The following is a 19034-nucleotide window of genomic DNA, read 5'->3' as shown; positions in this document are numbered from 1 at the left end:
AAAGAGTGATAGTTTGACCTCTTCTGCCCCCATTTGGATGCCCTTGATTTCCTTCACTTGTCTGATTGCTCTGACTAGGACTTCCAGCACTATGTTGAATAGAAGCAGTGAGAGAGGGCAAACTTGTCTGGTTCCAGTTCTGAGTGGGAATGCTTTCAATTTTTCCCTGCTCAGTATGATGTTGACTGTAGGGTTTGTCATATATGGCTTGTATCATTTTTTAGGTAAGTCCCATCTATGCTTATTTTCTTAAGTGTTCTTATCATAAAAGAGTGCTGAATTTTGTCAAATGCTTTTTTAGAGTTAGAGAATCTGCCTGGTAATCCAGGAATTCTCCAGTATCTTACCCAGTGTGCTGTTTAGAAGCTCTGATGTATTTCTCAGTTTGTCAGTTGAATTCTCGAGCTCCAGAATTTCTGCTTGACTTTTAAAAAAATATTTCAATCTCTTTGTTACATTTCTCTGATAGGCTTCTGAATTAGTTCTCTGTGTTGTCTTAAAGTTCATTGAGCTTCTTCAGGACAACTGTTTTGAATTCTTTGTCTGAAATTCACCTATCTCCATCATGCCAGGATTTTTTACTAGTACCTTATTTAGCTCATTTGGTGAGATCATGTTTTCCTGCATGTTCTTGATGCTTGTGCATGTTCATTGATGTCTGGGCATTGAAGAATTAGGTATTTATTTTAATTTTCACAATTTGGGTTTGTTTGAACCCTTCTGTCTTGAGAAGGCTTTCCAGATATTCAAAGGGAATTGTGTGGTGACCTAAGTCTTTTGTGACAAAAGACTGTATCAGCACTGTGGGTGCCCCACACCAAGTGAGGCCATGTCTCTGTGGACTTCTGGTGGTACTGCCTTGGTAGATTTGGGTAAGATACTGGAGAATTCCTGGATTACCAGGCAGAGTCCCTCACTCTCTTCCCTCACTCTCTGTGCTTTGCTGCTGGAGTTAGGGGAATGATATGTGCATTCCCCTGTGGGTACGAGAGCCAGGTCACACCTGAAGCCAACCCAGTCTCACTCAAAGCCAGTGGTGACTGTTGCCTGGCTGTCTCTGATATTTATTTAAAGACCAAGGGCTCTTTAGTAAGCAGGTGGTGAATACTGCCAGGATTGGGTCCTTCCCTTCAGGGAAGAATGTTTTCTTCTGGTCCAGGAATGCTGTCCAGGAAGCAAAGCCTGGACCCAGGGGCTTTGGGGTTCTGCTCAGTACTTTATTTTAGTATGGCTGAGCTGGAATCTCAGTTGCAAAACAAAATCCTCTGAATTCTTCCCTTTCGTTTCCCCAAGTGGAATAAAATTCTCCCTGAGCTGCACTGCCTGGAGTTGGGGGAGGGGTGACACAGGCCCTGCCTTGGCCACTGGTACTGGTATCTCACTAGATCATGTGCACCCCAAGTTCACTGGCTGGAGTTGGGGGAGGGGTCACATAGGCCCTGAGTTGGCCACTGCCACTGTTGGCTCACTGGGTCATGTGTACCCCATGCCCACTGGCTCCATGATAGCACAGCCATAGGAATTTCCCAAGGACTGCAGCATTTGTGGCTCAACTGCCTTATTAATTTAGTCCAGGACCCAGGTTGATGTTTGCCAGCTGGTAGAGGGGCTAGCCTTAACCCGGGTTTTGGGGAAGAGAACTTCCCTCTGGCCAGGCTGGTCTAAATGCACTTCCTGTGGGCACCAGCAGAATTCTGTCCTGTGCCGTGTTACCCTGTGCCATGGTGGCCCTGGGTTCCAGTGCAAAATCCCATAATCATTTGCTCTCCCTCCCCAGGCACACAGATTCTCTCTCCTCTTGGTGTGCTGGTGTGGCACTGCTGGCAAGCGTGGGGTGCGATGGAGGCAGGGTAGTGTAGGCAATGCGAGATTGTCTTTTCTGCTCTCTTCAGTGCCTCTTTCCTTGATGTAATGCTAAAACCAAGTAGTATGATCAAGCTTACTTCTGTGGATAGTTGTTGAATTTGGTGTTTGTGCAGAGGGACAATCACTGGAGGTTTCTATTTGGCCATCTGGCTCCACCCTCTGTTTCACTGTTTGGAAAAAAAAAAGAAAACACAGGGTCCCCTTATTGGGATTAGGAAACTCTCTTAGCACCATCCAGATTTTACTTTTCAGGGATGTGATTTCAGCAAAATGAAACATATCTTTTTCACTTTCTTCTTTGCAAGGCTCTTCTGAGATCTCAGCTCCCAGCTCCACCGTTTAATCTTGGCTTGATTATACCAAATGCACAGAAATTGATTTTTTTTAAAGTTGTCATGCTTAACTGAAATCTCTGAAATGGTGAATTAATTCACAACTGGTGACTATTTAGTGAATTAGCCCTAGATATGGACCTCATTGGGCCCAACGCCCTGAACCAGAGAAAGCCTTACCAATGGGCAGCTGGTGGAGTTGCACCTGCGGCCTTCACACTTAAAACCTGTGGCTTCTGAAGAACAGAAGAAACACCAAAATGAGAAAACACCTGACTGCATGATCACTACTAAAGGCAGAATAGGTTGGCTTTAAAGACAGGGAATGAGAAGAAGCTACAAATATTTTGTACAGAATTACATGTAATGAGTCTGCTTGACTTAGTAAGCCTGGTTTTACCCAATTCTAAAATACTAAAGAACACTACTTAAAATTAGAAAAAAATTTGCCTTATAGGACGATTCACTGGAGAGATAACCTTATGTAACAAATGAAACATCATCCCAAGGGAAAAATTGTTCTCTGTTCCAAAGAACTTGAGATAAATAGATAGGTGAAAGCTCCATTATGATTAATAGGGAGATGTAAGCACACGTTTCCTTTAAAGAAAATTTCTTTGAGGAAAAAAGCATCACCCTCGCCCTACCCTTTATTCTTCACATGGATTTATTTGGCTTCTTCAGAAGACCATATCCTTTTATAGATGCAAACACACAGGATGCCAAAAGGAACAAGCCAGGCTGAGGACAGAGGCACCAGCCTTGAGTGGTGCAAAAGTTGATTTTTTTCCTGGCCGAGTCATTTCTAGTGTTAAAAGTGTGTGGCATTACCGGAGTTTCTGTGAGAAGCAGAACTGTTAGGGGGCCGAAGGATGGGCTGGGAGTAGGTCCAAACTCGATTTCCTTTTCAGTTTTTCCTCCATCACAAGGCTCCTGTGAGTCAGGGAAGTTAGATTTGGCAAAGTGTCCTCTAAGAAGAAAGTGTTATTGAAAGCTGTCGTCCCCCTATGTTCAATGCAGCTTCAAACCCTGCTGAGTCTACCTACCTCCTAGAGACTCTTCATATCTTTCCAACCCACACTCTCTTCGTCATTACTGCCTCTACCCTACTTCAAGTCATAATCATGTTTTGCCCAACACAAGAGCCTCTTAATCATCATCTCACTTCTGCTCTTGATTCTCTTCAACCCATTCTACACATAGATACCACCCAGAGGACTCTTTAAAAATAAAAATCTAACTATGCCATTCTCCTGCTTGCTGAGGGCCTCCTATCACTTTAGGATAAATTCCAAAGTCCATAACAAGGCCTCCAAGATCTCTGAAGTGCTCTCCAACATTACCAAGTGTCTCTTTTCCATTCACTAACTGGACATCCTCCAGTTTTTCACATGTATAAAATTCTTTCCTACCCCAGGGCCTTTGCATGTGCCCTCCCCTTGGTCTCATATGCTTTTCCTTCTGCTTTGTGTCTAGTCACTTCCTCATTCTAAACAGTCCAATATATATGCCACTTCTTTCGGTAAGATAACTTTGTCTTCCCCCTCTAAATCAAGAATCCCTTCAAAGTACTAATTATATATTAAATGTTTTGTGGCTATTTTCCTTTTCTTCCACTTGACTCTAAGCCCCATGAGGATAAGAAACAGGTTTATTTATTTTGTTGCATATCCTCAGTTCTTCGCATGACTCTTAGCCTATAATAGATGCTTATTAAATACTTATAAGTGAATATATAAATCAATCCTGGAAAATTCTGGATCAAGAATAAGGATGTGAGCAAGAGGTTTGGTGTTCATTACAAAATCCCCACAGTGGTACATAATAGTAGATGACATAATGGTTCTAGCACACATCTTGAATTCAGCAGGGAGGGCAGAAATAGTATCATGCCTTAACCTAACCTCACTGTTTAAAACAAACATGGGCAATCTGGTATTTGATGTGTCTGCCTCCAAGATATTCAACATCCTTGAGAGATTCTGCATATAAATGGAGGCAACCCAGTTTTTCGAAACACAAATGCCACTCATGGTTCTTCTACTCTTTAAATCATCCCAGTGATACCTACTCCCTCTCCTTCTGAGTACAGAATTATGCCCCTTTGCATTCTGGTTTGGTAAAGCTGCATGTTGCCCTTTTGTCTAGCACAGAGTAATAGATCTTTAGAACTCACCAGAAGTTCATAACATGTTTATAACTGCTGAGTGCAGGTTCATCACCATTATTCCTATATCTAAATGTATTCATCTTTCGGCTACCTTCAGGCCCCATTAAAATTCACTTTATTTCCAAATGAGTCATAGTCTCCCTTCAGCCAAATTAGGAAGAAATCTGGCATCCACATGAGAAATTTTAACCAGTGGGTTTTTTTTTTTTTTTTTTTTTTCTGTCAGGCCATGTTCTGGGCATGGAATCAAGGTCATAGATACCCACAGGGCCAACAGTCTCATAAGGTTACTCACGTGAGGTGAATACACGCTGTTAGCCTTTCCGTTGTTTCTTCCCAGTTCCTTCTCACAGTGAGTCAGACTCTGTCAGGTGCCCCTGGGCCTTTCTTAACAAAGGGAAGAAAAGTTCACTGCAGAATTCATTCTCTGAGGCTACAGTGAGTGACCACTTGTCCTATTTGGACAGAGGGCTTTGTCCTTGGCCAAAGACCCACGTTGAGGGGGGCCTGGCATGAAGAAGTGAAACTCGAATGGCGGACTTGAGGGAGCATCGCGAGGCCCGTGCAGTGTGGCAGGGCCGACGAGCAGGCGCACCACCACAGTGGAAAGGAATCGGACCGGCTCAGGGATCCCAGGAGTGCGAGCCCAGAGACACCCCTTAGCTCCCAGTGTGGCAGGGTGGTGTCCTGTGGAGCATGGCTTAGTCACCCGCCAACATCTCCCAAGTCCAAGGCCGGGACAAAGGAGCCTGTGGCCAGAGTTCTTGAAACACTACAGAATCAAAACTAGAAAGAAGAATAGAAGGATAACCCGACTCACTTTGTCTTATGTTCTTGGAAATGCTATTTGGCGGCTAGACATTTAAATGGCCTCTTGCTGTAACAAGAAATGGGTAACGTGAAAGCAATTTGGCCTGTCAGCATTTTTTCAACATGTCTTATTATGAACAATGAAATAACACTAATCCCTCATGGCAAGCTCAGAGTTTGCAAATTGTTCCCTCTCATGGCTTCCTTTTCCTCCAGTACCATCCCCTGAGTCATCTAAGTAGGTATATTACACTGAAAAACCCATGAAATGATGTGGACTTGGTTCAAAAGCATCTTGATGCAGTGGAAAGAGCAAAATTTGGAGTCAGGCAGACCTGGATTCTAATATTAGGGATGATGTATATAGTGCTACTGTAGGATTGTCACAGCTCCCCTGGGCTCATTGTTTTGAGAACAACTAGATTGTTTGTGAAAGTTCATAGCTTGGTATCTGGGATCAATACAGCCTCGAGTATTCTCCGGTTCCTTGTCCCCCTCCCCAACTTTAATCAGACATCATTCAGAAGATAAGCTTAGGCCAGAATGAAATGGGAGATTAGGAGAAGTTTTATCAGAGGAAACTTCTGTTCCTAAAAACTACTCTCTGACTTCTTATTGACAACTCAAAGATATCTATGGGTAAGTTGAAGATTCAGGATTGCTAGGCCCCCAGAATGGGCTTCTGAGTATCTTAATAATTTGAAGTATTATTTTATTCACCTAAACACACACACACACACACACACACACACTTTCTCTCTCCCTCTCCCTCCTCCTCCCCCTCCCCCCCCTCACACACACACACACACACACACACACACACACACACACACACACACACACGATGACCTCTCAGTCATGCCCTTATTAGGGTTTATCTCAGCAGACATGGGAACTGAAAAGTATTAACACTTGTTTCTGTTGAGGTCACTTCATCGTGACTCTTCAAATAACCTTTGCCCAGTGGATAAAGTTTAAAACAAAAGACATGATCCAGAATACATTTTGTGATAATTTTTTCTTCTCTTTAGAAAAAAAAATATGTACAAAAAAATCTAAGAAGAGCCAATATGGAAGTGTCGAGAAAACATTCTGATAGGTACAGACAAAGGAGCTCCTTCTCTCAAAGAAGTTACACATTAGTTATCACCATGCTAGAAAAATGAGATGCAGTTAAAATTCTAGAACAATTAAAAGCCACAAAGTGAAGCTGTTGCTCTGGGGCTCTATGCTGTAGATGTTCTGATTCCCTTTCTGTAAAATAATACTGTGCAAACTGTAAAATATTCATTTTCATATAAAGTCCATACAATATGATATATAAAACTGTTGAGTTGGCAGGGAAGGCTGGTGATGGCTGCTTTTTGGAAAGGAGGCTGCAGGGTGGCCTGCCTGCCCAACGACACAATTCCATAAAGATCTTGAGTTCTGAGGTGGGCGAGGCCATTCTCTAAGAAAGAATCACATAACCCCAATACCCCCCAAATCCAGGATTTTCTGACAATTGTTTGTATAACAAAGTGGCTTCATTAATTTATTACTTTAACTTTGAGTGCAACAACCTGTTAGATCAAAATACAAAATTCTTTTTGAAGATAATTATTTTGCACAACTGATTTTGAGATTAATCATTAACCAGCGTTGTCTTTCCTGCAACTCAAAAGTTTAACTTTCATTAAAATTCAAAAACTCTGGAAGAGGCAGCAACTGTGGTAATAAAAGTTTAAAGTGAATTGTTATATTTATTTCTGTTTATAAAACTGAGAAAAGAAGGTTTGTGTACAAATATCACAAAACAACGTCAACCATTGAATAAATGTGGTTCTTCAATGCACACTTGAATAAGAAGAAAGTTTTGTTGGTTTTAAAATTCTGGCATAAATATATTAAAGCTGACCAAAAAAAAAAACAAAAAAATCAGGGCAAGCTACATCACTTCCTTATACAAAAAATGTACAAAACATTAGCTTCTAACTAGATAAACATAATATTTGTCCTCACAGTTTGACATTGGGTAACTGTGTATTTTGAAGTATCGAATTGGAAGGTGATTAAAAAAACAGCTTGTGACATGTCAGTTGTTTCAGGTAACTTCGGTCATGGAGGCAGAGTGATTCTGCAGAACAAACAGAAACAGATAAAATCTTAGAGCTGGATCAATTGACGTATGCACACACACCCCTGAATACTCCCTGGTTTTCTTAGTCTCCTCAAGTTTGCACATGCTGTTCCCTCTCCCCAGTTTGCTCTTCCAAGGCCCCTCAAGTTCCATTACCTCTCTTGTTAAATCTCCCCTAGTTTTTCTTAAACCACAATATGATCATTCCTTCATCTAAACTTGTTGTCTGTATAACTCTGTCTTACACTTAACTATTTTCTAATATAAGCATTTAAGGATCTCAAAGTAACTGTAGCATTCCAAAAGTTTTTAATGTTTTCAATATTGAACAGTTCCAATTTTTAAAAAGCTTATGACTTATCCTTTGAGTCATGAGTTATATAGAAATGATTTGATATTTCAAAATGTATAGGGTTTTTTTTTTCTAGTTATATTTTTCATTTTCCTAGAGAATGTGGTCTACGTAATATAGATCCATTAAAATTTCTGGACATTTGCTCCATGGTCTTGTACATGATCTATTTTCATAATGTTTCATGTGTTTTGAGGAGGATTATATATAATGCACATTAGATCAAACTTACTAATAATAATCACGTATATCCTTACTATTTTTCTTTGCTTATTAATTACAAACAATAAGAGAGAAAGGTGTTTAAAATCTCCTGTAATTGTGGAGGCTTTATCTTTTATTTGAACTTATTTGAAGGCATTTTATTTGAACTTGAAACTCAATGCTCTGGGTCCATCAAATTGGCAAATACTTTTAAAAACTGTGGCTTTAATTATTATGAGTTTCCTGATTCCTGTTTGTTTTTAGGACATTGGGGGATTTACATTACATTCTCGAGCTCAGCTATGCACTTTAGAAACTGAGTATTTTGTATTTTTCAAAGTACTTCTGTCTGCTAACCTTGAAAACTGAGATTTGGTGTATTTCTTGCCATAAGGCAAAAAATAACTTTCCTTTTATGCTTTTACTTCTATAATATGCTTTCTTCTTATAATTCTTTTTTTGGGGGGGGTCAATACTTTGATCATTTATATAAGATTCCATCTATGACTAAGTGGTAAAGATAAAGGAATTCAATGTTCTAAGATAACTAGATGGGTGACTTTGGGCAGATTTCTTTAATTTTCCCATCAAGTCTTGTTTTTTTCCTAATATGAAGTCTATAGTATCACTACTTCTGAACCAAGGGGCCATCAGAATCCTCTGAGAGTTTTTTTTTTTTTTTTACTCCATACCTTCTGAATCAGAATCTCCTAGGGTGAGGGTCCAGGCATCTGTGGTCTTAGTACAGATTGGATTCTTCTTTTTTGTGTTAAGGGAAAAAAATATTTTCCCCCAAGTGGAAGACATAGGAGTCTCTGTACCACATCCAGAGTGAATTAATACAATTGCTTCATTTGTAATTTTGCTTTTTGTTAATAGAAACCGACCACGTCAACAAGAACACAATTGCTCAATGCTAATTCTGATAGCTCAAGTGAATTGTGGGCATTGGGGGCAAAGATCTTGGACAGCTCAAAATTGGTCCCTTTGGGATCACAATAACTCTGTAAGAACATAAAACAATGCTTTGGAAACTTGACTGTTTTGTTTTATTTGAATTTTCTATAATTTTTTAGTTTCTCTTTAGTACTTGGGAAGGATTTTAGAAAATGCACCCTGTCTCAATTAACTATACTAAGGGGAATCACAGAAGGCAGATATTAAAATTTGAGTTAGTGTTTTTAGAGGGGAGAGCACTGTAGCTCTGGGGGCTCCATGTGGCACAGGGAAAAGAATGTCTCAAGAGGAAGGAAAGAAAGGTGACTTGTACCCTTCCCCATCCAGATAGTCTTCTCCTTACAGTATTTTGAATGGCGGGATAGATTTCATGTGTATGACTGTGTGCTCTGAAGAGAGGTTCTAATTGCTCAGATCCCAAAAGGTTCTCTTCCTAGGTAGATGATTCTATTCCAGAAATTACAAACAAGCAGTTTCTAATAGAAACCAGCTGTTGGAGGTGCACAGGAAGTTCTTGCCCACAGGAGAAAACACAGGGAATATTTATTTTAGAAGAACTATAACTCAGATAAAACATACCAGCCCCTGTAATATTCACTGCTGGGAATTGTGATTTCAAAAAGGAACATTCCTTGAATAAAGTCTCAGGCTGTGTGGTATGGTAGAATAGGCAGGGCCTTTAGAATTAGATGGGTCTGTGTTTAATTTTGACTGGGTGACTCCAGCATGTCACCTAAACTCCTGGCACCTTACTTGTAAAATAAGATAATAATACCAATTGCAGGATTATTGTGAGAATTAAGTGAGATGGCTCTCAATAAATTCTAGTTCTCTTTTCTTGACCAACAAATAAAGGGTTTATCTTTCCTAACTCTCCATGTGGAAACATTTGATACCCAAACACCCAAAGTAGATGCTTGGTTACTTGAATCTTTCCCAACTGGTACGTACAGCGTAACTTGGGGGGCAACACTTCCCATTCAGTTTCCTGTAGCTTCCTTTTGACTAGGCTGAAGAAGTCCCACTCCTCGTTTCTCATAAATGTCTACTTTCCATGGGGGTTCAAATAGTGACCATGGTCCAATGTGAGGTTCTTGGTTCTGGTTAAGTTTCTAGTTCAGGTTTTTGGTTCTAGTTTGTATCCATGCATCCAACATTTATTTCACATCTAGTGAATGCCAGGAAGTATGAAGACTAAGACATAGTTCATAGGGTCCTGATCTCAAAGATCCCTAAGTCCTTGCGGGAGGCAGATATGAGGGAACACTTGGTTCTAATTGGGGGGGACAATTATATGAGATGGGCCCTGAGAGTCATTTGGCCCAAGCCTGGTATTCAGGAAAGGCCTCAAATTGTATGCAGATGAGGTGGCAAAGCTATATTGATGGGTTTGAAAGAAGTTCAACTACTGCCTGTAGTAAACAATGAATTTATGTATAAATATATTTAAGAATTCTTCTTATGAATTTATATATCTTAAAGAATCTATCCTATGAATAGCAGTTTTTAAAACCCTGGTTAGCACTTCATTTTTCAGTGTAAGTAGAATCCCCCAAAATACGGCCTGGATGTCTCTAGGCCTGGTCAACTATCAACAGTCCTGAGGGTGAAGAGAGAAAGAAGTCTGGGGAAGGCATTAGAGGGGTAATGCTTGAGCAGTGTTGGGTGGAAGGATGGGGTGAGAAGAGAGTGTTCTTTGATCAGCATATTCAGGGGACAGTATTGACAAGGACACAGAGATTGTGATATGTTTGTGGAACTCAGCAAATATTTTGTTTCCTTTTCAAACTTTCTTCACTCAGAGATAACCACTCTGATGTCACTAGGCACAGAAACATAATTAGGTCGGGAAGAAAAGCTAGAGAGATTCTATAGCACCTTCATTAAAAGGTATCATTATTTAGCTAATTTATCATTCAACCTGCACCAACAGTCTGTATAGTAATAAACCAGAAATATTTTCAATACTTTATTTCTAATTATATCAAGTCAAAATGTTCACCTTAACATAAGTTAAGGGAAAACAAAAAGACTTGGCACTGGGTTTAATGGAGAGTCCTAAATATTTTCCCTGGAATGGAGACAGCTTTATTGTTTTGGGTTTTGTTTTGTTTTTTTCCCCTGGTTCATTAATGTTAGAGTTCATTAAGGGTGAAGACATAAGATAGTTTATCTCAGATGTGTGATAGTTAATAATATTTAAATAGTGAAATATATTATTTAATATTGCCCTGATATGAAGTACAGGATAATTCCAACAAGCAGTGATTTGCTTTTCCCTTGCACTAGCTATAAAAATGGCTTAGTAAGAAAATGCCAAACATAAACAAAATTTCAAGATAAACAGACTATTACAGAAAAGAAACACTTAAGCAGGATTCAGCTACCTGAAAAAGGTGACATGCTCATAAATAAACCCTGGTTTATTATTGGTTGTGTCCCTCTCTGTCTGCTTAAAGAACTCCTGCTTGAAAAACCCATCCCAGCTCTCTGGCTTGCTATGTGGCCCTGGGCAAGTAATTTAGCATCACTGTCTTCAGTATCTTACCTCTGTGAAATAGGAATTATAGTATCTATTCAATAAGGTGGCCTTTCAAATAAGAATATATCTGTAAAGCACCTAGCAATCGTCCTAGGCAAAAGTAAGTATGTAATACCATCTTCCCAGCTGGCAATTCTTCTCTGTGGCTTTCCTTGCTTTCTCAGAGTAGACTTTTTCCTCATCTGCACTCACACGGCACTTTGCCGAACTCTGATTCGGCGTGTTGTATTATGGTTCCTCACTTATAGCCACCTTTCCTCATCATCTGTGAATCCTTTAAGGACAAGGACTATAGCTGATATGTTTTGCACCCCTGGCATGATGCAAGGTTCTGTTGCAGAACATTGGATCAGGAAATAATGTTATATTGATTTTCTCACCAGAACAGGTCCAAAAGGACATTTAGTTTAGAAGCCTTTTTAATGTGCCTCCAGCTTATGTCAGTGGATGTAGCAAAACTTTTTCTTTTCAAATGTTGTCTCAATTACTAAATCAAGTTGGCCTTGCATGTGATCAGTCCAAATTTCATAAGTGAGGCATTATATCAGAGGCCAAAGTATCCTGAAGCAGGTGGGGCTTAAGTTAGACATTACTAAGAACTTCCTGAGGAGTCATGCTTGCCAACCCCAGAGTAAAGACAGAACTAATTGAGGGAAATGGTGAAGACTCCCTTCTTGAGGGCCTTTACAATGAATGAATCGGATTTTTATTATAAGTTCAGTGGTGTCAGTGGATGGATTGACCTCCCAAGGTTATGGGTTTGAGCCTGTGGGTGGGTTAGGTTTGCTAAAACCGCTTTACTATACCTGTGCACTTAAGGTTTCCAGAGGGCTTTCTATCCTTGGGAAAGCCATTAGGGGTACTCCACGGGGATCCTCAGGTTTGGGTTTGGAAGGAGATCCTTGTGTTCCTTTAAAGTTATGAACCACACACATTCCCTGCAGGATGAGGGGGAAAAAGAGTGGGGTAAGACTGCAGCCATCCATTCCTGGCCATCTGTGAGTGTGGAGGACTTTCCTATCTTCACCATGGTGACCTTTCTCCTTGGAAGGAGGGAGTAGGGGCCATGGGAGGCGTGGCCCAGGGTGTCTGCTGATCACGTGCTAGATGTGAAGGAAACATCTATTTGATCACCAGGTGGCCATTGACTCAACCCACCCCATTGGGCCTGTCTTCTCAGCTGTAAAATGGTAATAGTAATACCTACTTTATGGCTTTATAGTTATTAAATACACAAAAAATGTAAATCACCTGACAATAACAGTGAACATTTATTGAGGGCCACTGTGTGTCTGGCACTGTCCTGGATTTTATCTTATTTAACCCACCCAACAATCTTATAAGGGAGGTACTGTTATCATCTCCAACTTAGATCAAGGGACACAAAGAAGTTAGATAACTTGCCCAAGGTCACATAGAGATTTGAACTCCAGACCCCCGGATCACACCCCTAGACTACTATGCCTCTCAGCAAGTGCCAAACACATAGCAAGTGCTCAGTCAGTGTCAGCTGGCCTTCCATTCCTACCTGAGATGATCATCCTCAAATTACGACTTTTGCTTGAGATTAAATAAACCATTAGCGGCAGTTTTCTTCTATTGCGTCCATTTAAAAACTTTCCCTATAAGTTACTACCCACTTTTCTATGTTTCTTACTGAGGCCCCTTCATAACTGACTGTTTTAACCATCTTCTCTGCTCCTTTTTGCCCAGGGAGAGTTTATCTGCTTCTTCCCACGCTTTCATTGTTGTGCCTCTTTGTTTCTACATCGTGTCTTTGAACCTTTCCCGTCCCTCTTCAAACCCTGCAGAACAAATACTCTCCGCTCCATTCACCTCCATCTCACTCTCCAACTCTGCTTAAAATCCCTCCATTCAGGAAATGGGAGTAGTTGTAGAACTTTGGAGTTGAGAGACCCAGGTCAGATTCTTGGCTTACTGGTTGGGTGTCTATTGGGCAAGTTACTTATCTTTGAGCCTCACTTTTTTTCATCTATAAAATGTGAATAAAAATATTGTCAGGGTTGCCCTAGGAGCACTTGATTTGATAAAGCATATGGCATGTAGTACTTGCTCAACTAATGATTTCCTTTCCCCAATTCTATCTCATGGGAAACACAAACATGCAAAGCGATATTGAACGTATACAGCAGATTTGCTGCCATTCGCAGTATTTGCTCTTCTCTCTTTCTCTCTGTCTCCTCTCCAAGTCCCTGCTTTGAAATGCCTTCAGGCTCCTCCAGGACCTCCTTCCCCTCCCATTTCCCCGCTTTGTGTGTGTGTCTGTGGGGTGTGCACATGTGTGTGCGTGCATGCAGACAGGGTAGTCTCGCTCACGCCAGAGCAATTCAACAGCAGATCTGGGTCTTACATAAAGGCCACTGGGGGAAAACAAATTCTGACGATTGGGACATCACTTGAAAGCAATAAAAGACCAAATAGTAACTGAGTGGTAAGAATCAGGGCTGCAAGTTATGGAGAGAAAACAAGTTTAATGTGAAGGCAGTATTTGTGTACGGGGCTTCAGCAAGCACCAAGACCTTCACAGATATCGTCCCCAAAAGACCCCGTGATGTTGCTCGGGACAGCCAGAACTGCTCTTTTTCTTTAACTGGGGTGGCTGGCTCCAGGACTGATGGAAAGAAAATGGTTTAGCTTTCCTTTTGAGCCCAAGTCTTTATTTATGTACCATTGATTTCCCTTTGAAACCCCTCTGTCGTCTTGAAGTCACCTGTTTTCTTTCCATCTTTTAAAAAACATTCTTCAGGAAGGGTAGTGGGGAGCTGTGGATAAAGGGGGGTTGGTTAGCGGGCACAAAAATACAATTAGATAGAAGAAATAAGATCTAGTGCTCGGTAGCACAATAGGGCAACTATAGATAACAGTTTATTGTGTACTTCAAAGTAACTACAAGAATAGATTTAGAATGTTTCCAACACAAAGTAATAAATGTTTGAGTTGATGGACATCCCAATTACCCAGATTTGAATATTACACGTTGTCTAATTGTATCAAAATATCACATGTACTTCATAAATGTGTACAACTATTTATCCATACAAAATTTTTAAAACATTCCTCAGGAAATATCCCTAATGACAATTAATATCTCAGGATCATTTCAGCACTGATTTTTTTCCTGCAACTTCACCCAGAGAATCTGCATTTCAGTCTTTCGTCTTTCACTGTAGAGAGAAAGCCTGGATCCATTCAAAATACAGGCATATCTCATTGTACTTCACGGATATTGTGTTTTTTACAAACTGAAGGTTTGTGGCAACCCTACATTAAGCAAGTGGATCAGCACCATTTTTCTAATAGCATGTGCTCACTTCATGTCTGTATCAGCACTTTTTAGCAAGAAAGTGGTTTTTTTAATTAAGGTATATGCATCTTTTAGACATAATGTTCTTGCACACTTAGTAGACCACAGTATACTATAAACGTAACTTTTCTATGCATTGGGAAACAAAATCGTGTGACTAGCTTTATTGTGATATGTGCTTTATTGCAAAGGTCTGGACTGAACCCGTAATATTTCTGAGATATTCTTGTAATTTTGAATTAGAATAGAGCTTCCCAATCATGTTCTGAATAAATGTGAACATTTCCTGTCTGTATCTTAGCAAGTAAAAAAATTGGAAAACTCTGAGTGATAGGCTGGAAGAGCCATATGCGTATTTTGTATATTGATGAGGGTAGGGAGGAAGGCTAGGAGAGGGAGGAGTTAAGTCATACCACTGTGAAATCCATCTATGTGTGATGCTAATCTTAACGGGTCCTGGACCCGAAAGCTCAGAATAAGAGGAGGGAGGTCCTTCAGGACTGCGATGGCTTCTTTCTCCTTGGGGAGGCTTCCTGAATATTGTTAGAGGATTCATCTTGTGTACAATATGCGAGTCTCCAGGCCTGGTGACTCATTGTATATCCTTCTGGGCCTATTTCAAACCCTTGAAGATAAGAAATCTACACCTGTGTGGTATAATGCCCATACAATGGAATACCACATGGCAACGATAAAGGAATAAATTATTAATAATTTTATAATGTGGATGAATCGCAATATAATTGTGCTAGGTAAAAGACATCAGAAAAAAAGAATACATACTGTAAGATTCCATTTATATGAAATCCTAGAAAAGGCAAACTAACATAGAATGCCAGATGATCACTCGTCTGGGGATGAGGGGACAGGAAGAGTGGGAGAGAAGGCTGTATGTCAAAGTTTATCAAATTATACACTTTTGGTGCCATTTACTGTATGTGGATCATACCTCAAAACTGTTAAAAAAAAAAAAGATAAAAGAATAAAAGTTAACCCTCTTCCTTTCCAATCCAACTGAAATTAAGGGAATTCCTAAGTGAGCAGGTGGCCAGGTCTCTATCTATTTGAGAAACTAAAACATTATCAGAAATGTAAAGATTTGCAGAAAACTGTATTAACCAAAATTCTTCTCCAGAAAGATATGTGGTTAAGAAGCCACTGGTAGTGGAAATAAGATTCCTAAGAGGTATTTTCAGATAATGACAGAGGCCTTCCCAAAAGTGTGGATGTGGTTAATTGCTGGGTTTTTGTATTTCTGAGTAGAACGTACAACTTCGGAGCTAGAGCTAAGCTTCTTGAGATAGTGAAGAAGAAGCTGCCTGCTTCTACCAGTGCTCTTCATTCTCTGTTCTTCTCTCAAGTAATACTTAGCTTCTATTCCCAGTACACTGGGAACAAATATTTAAAAAAGATTGGTTTGACGGTATGCCTGGGCCCAATCCCAAGCCTAGTGTTGCAGGAAGTAGAGCCAGCTATTCATCCTGGGGTACTTCTCTCCCCAACACCAGAAGAAATATGGCCAACTGTATTTCTGACAGGGTGCTTTGAAGTTGCTTCAAAGGATGTATAATACATGGAGAATAATTACAACTCACAAGGTTGGGACAAGAGGAAGACAGACTCAGACTGCGAAGTCTGGGAAACATGACTCGCCATGATCTTAGGCAGCCTCTCAGTGAGCACGAAGGGGATACAGGTAGAAGGAGGGAATCTGACCTACCAGAAACAGGGCCACGGCGGTGCCCAGGATGAAGCCTGCGATCACGTCTGAGCAGTGGTTCCGATACTCAGAGACCCGGTTGAGGCCTGTGAGGAAGGCTGTGCAGAGGGTCCCGAGGCACAGCACCGGCTTGGCCAGTCGACTGCTCTTCGTCTTGATTGTGCTTGTAATGTACATCTGGAATAGGACAGAGGCTGGGCAGTGACCAGGCAGCTGCCTTGTGCTGGCACTGTGCACATGCGTGTACACACACCAGCACACACAAGCAGGGGCCTGTGCCAAAGCAGCCACACCAACTAGTTTTCCTTGAACAACTCTGCTAAGCTACTTAGTAAAAAAACAAAAACAAAACAAAAAAACCAAAAACATTTAGACAGAAAATCAGTGCAGCAAGAACAGTGAACAGAGGTACATTAATCAGTATTTTGTATTCCAGTGGGCATGTGAATACAGCTTATGCAGTGACCCCTCACATCACTATAATAATGATCAGATTCAGAATACGCAATTTCTATACAACAAATTAGACCCACTGGGGTATTAAGAAATCCAGATAATAATCTCAGATACAAATAAAACCTTCTATGAGAATGAAGTTCATGGTGGAGAAGACCAGGTAGGTGAGTGGCTGTGCACAACTGTTTGTGTCTCCTGTAGTCCTGGCTGCTTTGTCACTCTTTCAGGCGGTGTTGACTGATTAGTTGATGGGCTGAATTAGAAATTCCCAATCACTGTGTCACACACATAGGTTTCAGTTGTGCCGGGAAGTTGATTCCCACATTCCTCGGCACAGCTGCGACTAGCTCCATCCATTCATTTACTCCAGTGTGTCTTAAATATTAAACTTTTCTGTGTGTGCCATGACTCGCAAAACGTTGGGAAGACCTGAACTAAGTAAAGATTGATGGGATTTATGACACCTGAGATGTAGGCTGTTATTTCATTGCGAGGAGCTGGGTAAGAATCTTAAGTTTCATAGGATCAGTTAGCAAATGTGTCGCTAGTGGTTTAGAGGCAGGAAGGTGTGCCTCTTTCAAATAAATAAGTAAACACTGTTAGAGCACCTTGGGTAATAGCTACAAGTCACCACTAGAGGGCATTATTGAACCATCATTTAACAAATGTGATAAGTTTAGCAACCCTACAAAATATGCCTATACTTAAATTTTAGTCTATAGTGTATTTGTATGGCCTGAGTACATGTAAGTTCAAATAGATATGTTTTAAAATATTACAATAGAAATTGTTACTTTCCTAGACTGATGCTTCAACACTAATGTGGATAACAGAGGCCCTATAAAACCATGGTTAGATGGAAGTTTGATAAATTACACTATTTTGAGGCTGTGTGGGGAATGTTACTTAAAATTTATACTGTATATATTTAGTTTCTTATGCTCCTATATTTTCTAATTACATTCTTTATAAATGTTTCTGTAAGATTATGAACTATTAGGAGCATGGGCCTATGATTAGTTAGTATTCTTCGCAGTATTAACCAGTACTTAAGAAATTTTTGAGTAATTTCTGAAAGCACTTAACATGCATTAGAGGCTCAGAAGATGTTTGTGCAATTGGAATCTTATATCATGGTTTATCTGATTATAGTCTGCGAGGCATGATTTGAACTGGATTCTATCTGAATCCTTGAAAACGTGTTATAGCAGTATCTATTCTACGTGAGCTGAAGATATTTACTTTTCTTCTCAAAAGAAGTTTATACTTCATTTGATGATGACAAAGTAGTTTATTAGTAACATTTATTTTTATAATGGTATTATAAAAATTAATTTCACACAGCAGTGACTTGAGTGATAAAAATATAGGAAAAGGCACAGTACATTGCTTTGTACTACTCAGGTTCTAGATAACTGAGGACAAATCAACATTTGAAAATTGAAAAATATGCTGAATGCCTCCAATGGCTTTCTTTGTTTTAAAAAAATACTTATTTAGAGGTTTTTGGTTTTGTTTTTGATAAAACAAAGAAGTCTAACCAAGCTATGATTGATCTGTTTTGTAAATTGAAGCTTCTGTGTTATTTCTTAATATGGGGGCAGCTGAAATAACTTTTGTCATTATTCATTAAAGAATAGATCTAAAAGGAATAACTAGGAAGATTTAGATTGGACAGTTGGTGGTTGACAAATTGATCCTATAGATGTGATTCTGCACATGGGACACACAGGCACTCCGCAAATTATTTTATGTTCTGCTAAATAGACCAGACCCATAGCCAGTCACCCTTTTTTCCACCCTGGGGGCGATGGCAGAGCCCCCCTTCCTTCAGAAGCAGAATGTGCCCCTGCAGCTTCTCTCAGAGGGGATGGGAACATGCCCCCCAGAGTGGGTCTGGCACACTCGGAATGCCTGGGAGAAATGGATAGTTTGAAAGGGGTCTTTCCTCTGCCTTTTCCCTCCTCGACATTTCATTGTGAATCACTACACTGGTCATATTCTGAATATAAAATTGAAGTAAGGAAAAGGGGTGTTTTTGACCAACACTGGTCAATGCATTGATACCTGCCAGTGATACTATGCCATCAGCATGCGGGGCCTTTGAGCTGATCCCTAGACATCTGTGTTCTGGGTTCTAGGGAAACCTAGGCCAGAGAAAGGTGAAATGAGGTTATTTCC

General features: G+C 40.2%; 1 protein-coding gene across 2 annotated transcripts in view; it reads right to left on the bottom strand.

The window, feature by feature from the left end:
* Positions 1-6177: 6177 nt before the first annotated feature.
* LOC105805412 (lipid phosphate phosphatase-related protein type 1) overlaps positions 6178-19034 on the bottom strand; it is a 347088-nt gene continuing 334231 nt past the window's right edge. The window contains exons 6-8 of one of the 2 annotated variants that reach the window (XM_012638306.1): positions 16398-16574; positions 12159-12290; positions 6178-7294 (exon numbers count right to left, since the gene is read on the bottom strand). In XM_012638306.1, coding sequence (XP_012493760.1) covers positions 7262-7294; positions 12159-12290; positions 16398-16574 — 342 coding nt within the window. In that variant the 3' untranslated portion in view covers positions 6178-7261. The remainder of the gene's footprint in view (positions 7295-12158; positions 12291-16397; positions 16575-19034) is intronic. The other variant, XM_012638307.1, reaches the window with a different exon arrangement.

The sequence above is a fragment of the Propithecus coquereli genome, unplaced genomic scaffold, assembly GCF_000956105.1.
Source record: "Propithecus coquereli isolate 6110/MARCELLA unplaced genomic scaffold, Pcoq_1.0 Scaffold128, whole genome shotgun sequence".
Classification (NCBI taxonomy): Eukaryota; Metazoa; Chordata; class Mammalia; order Primates; family Indriidae; genus Propithecus; species Propithecus coquereli.
Note: the sequence above shows the minus strand (reverse complement) of the source record. Positions and strands in the feature narration are given on the sequence as shown.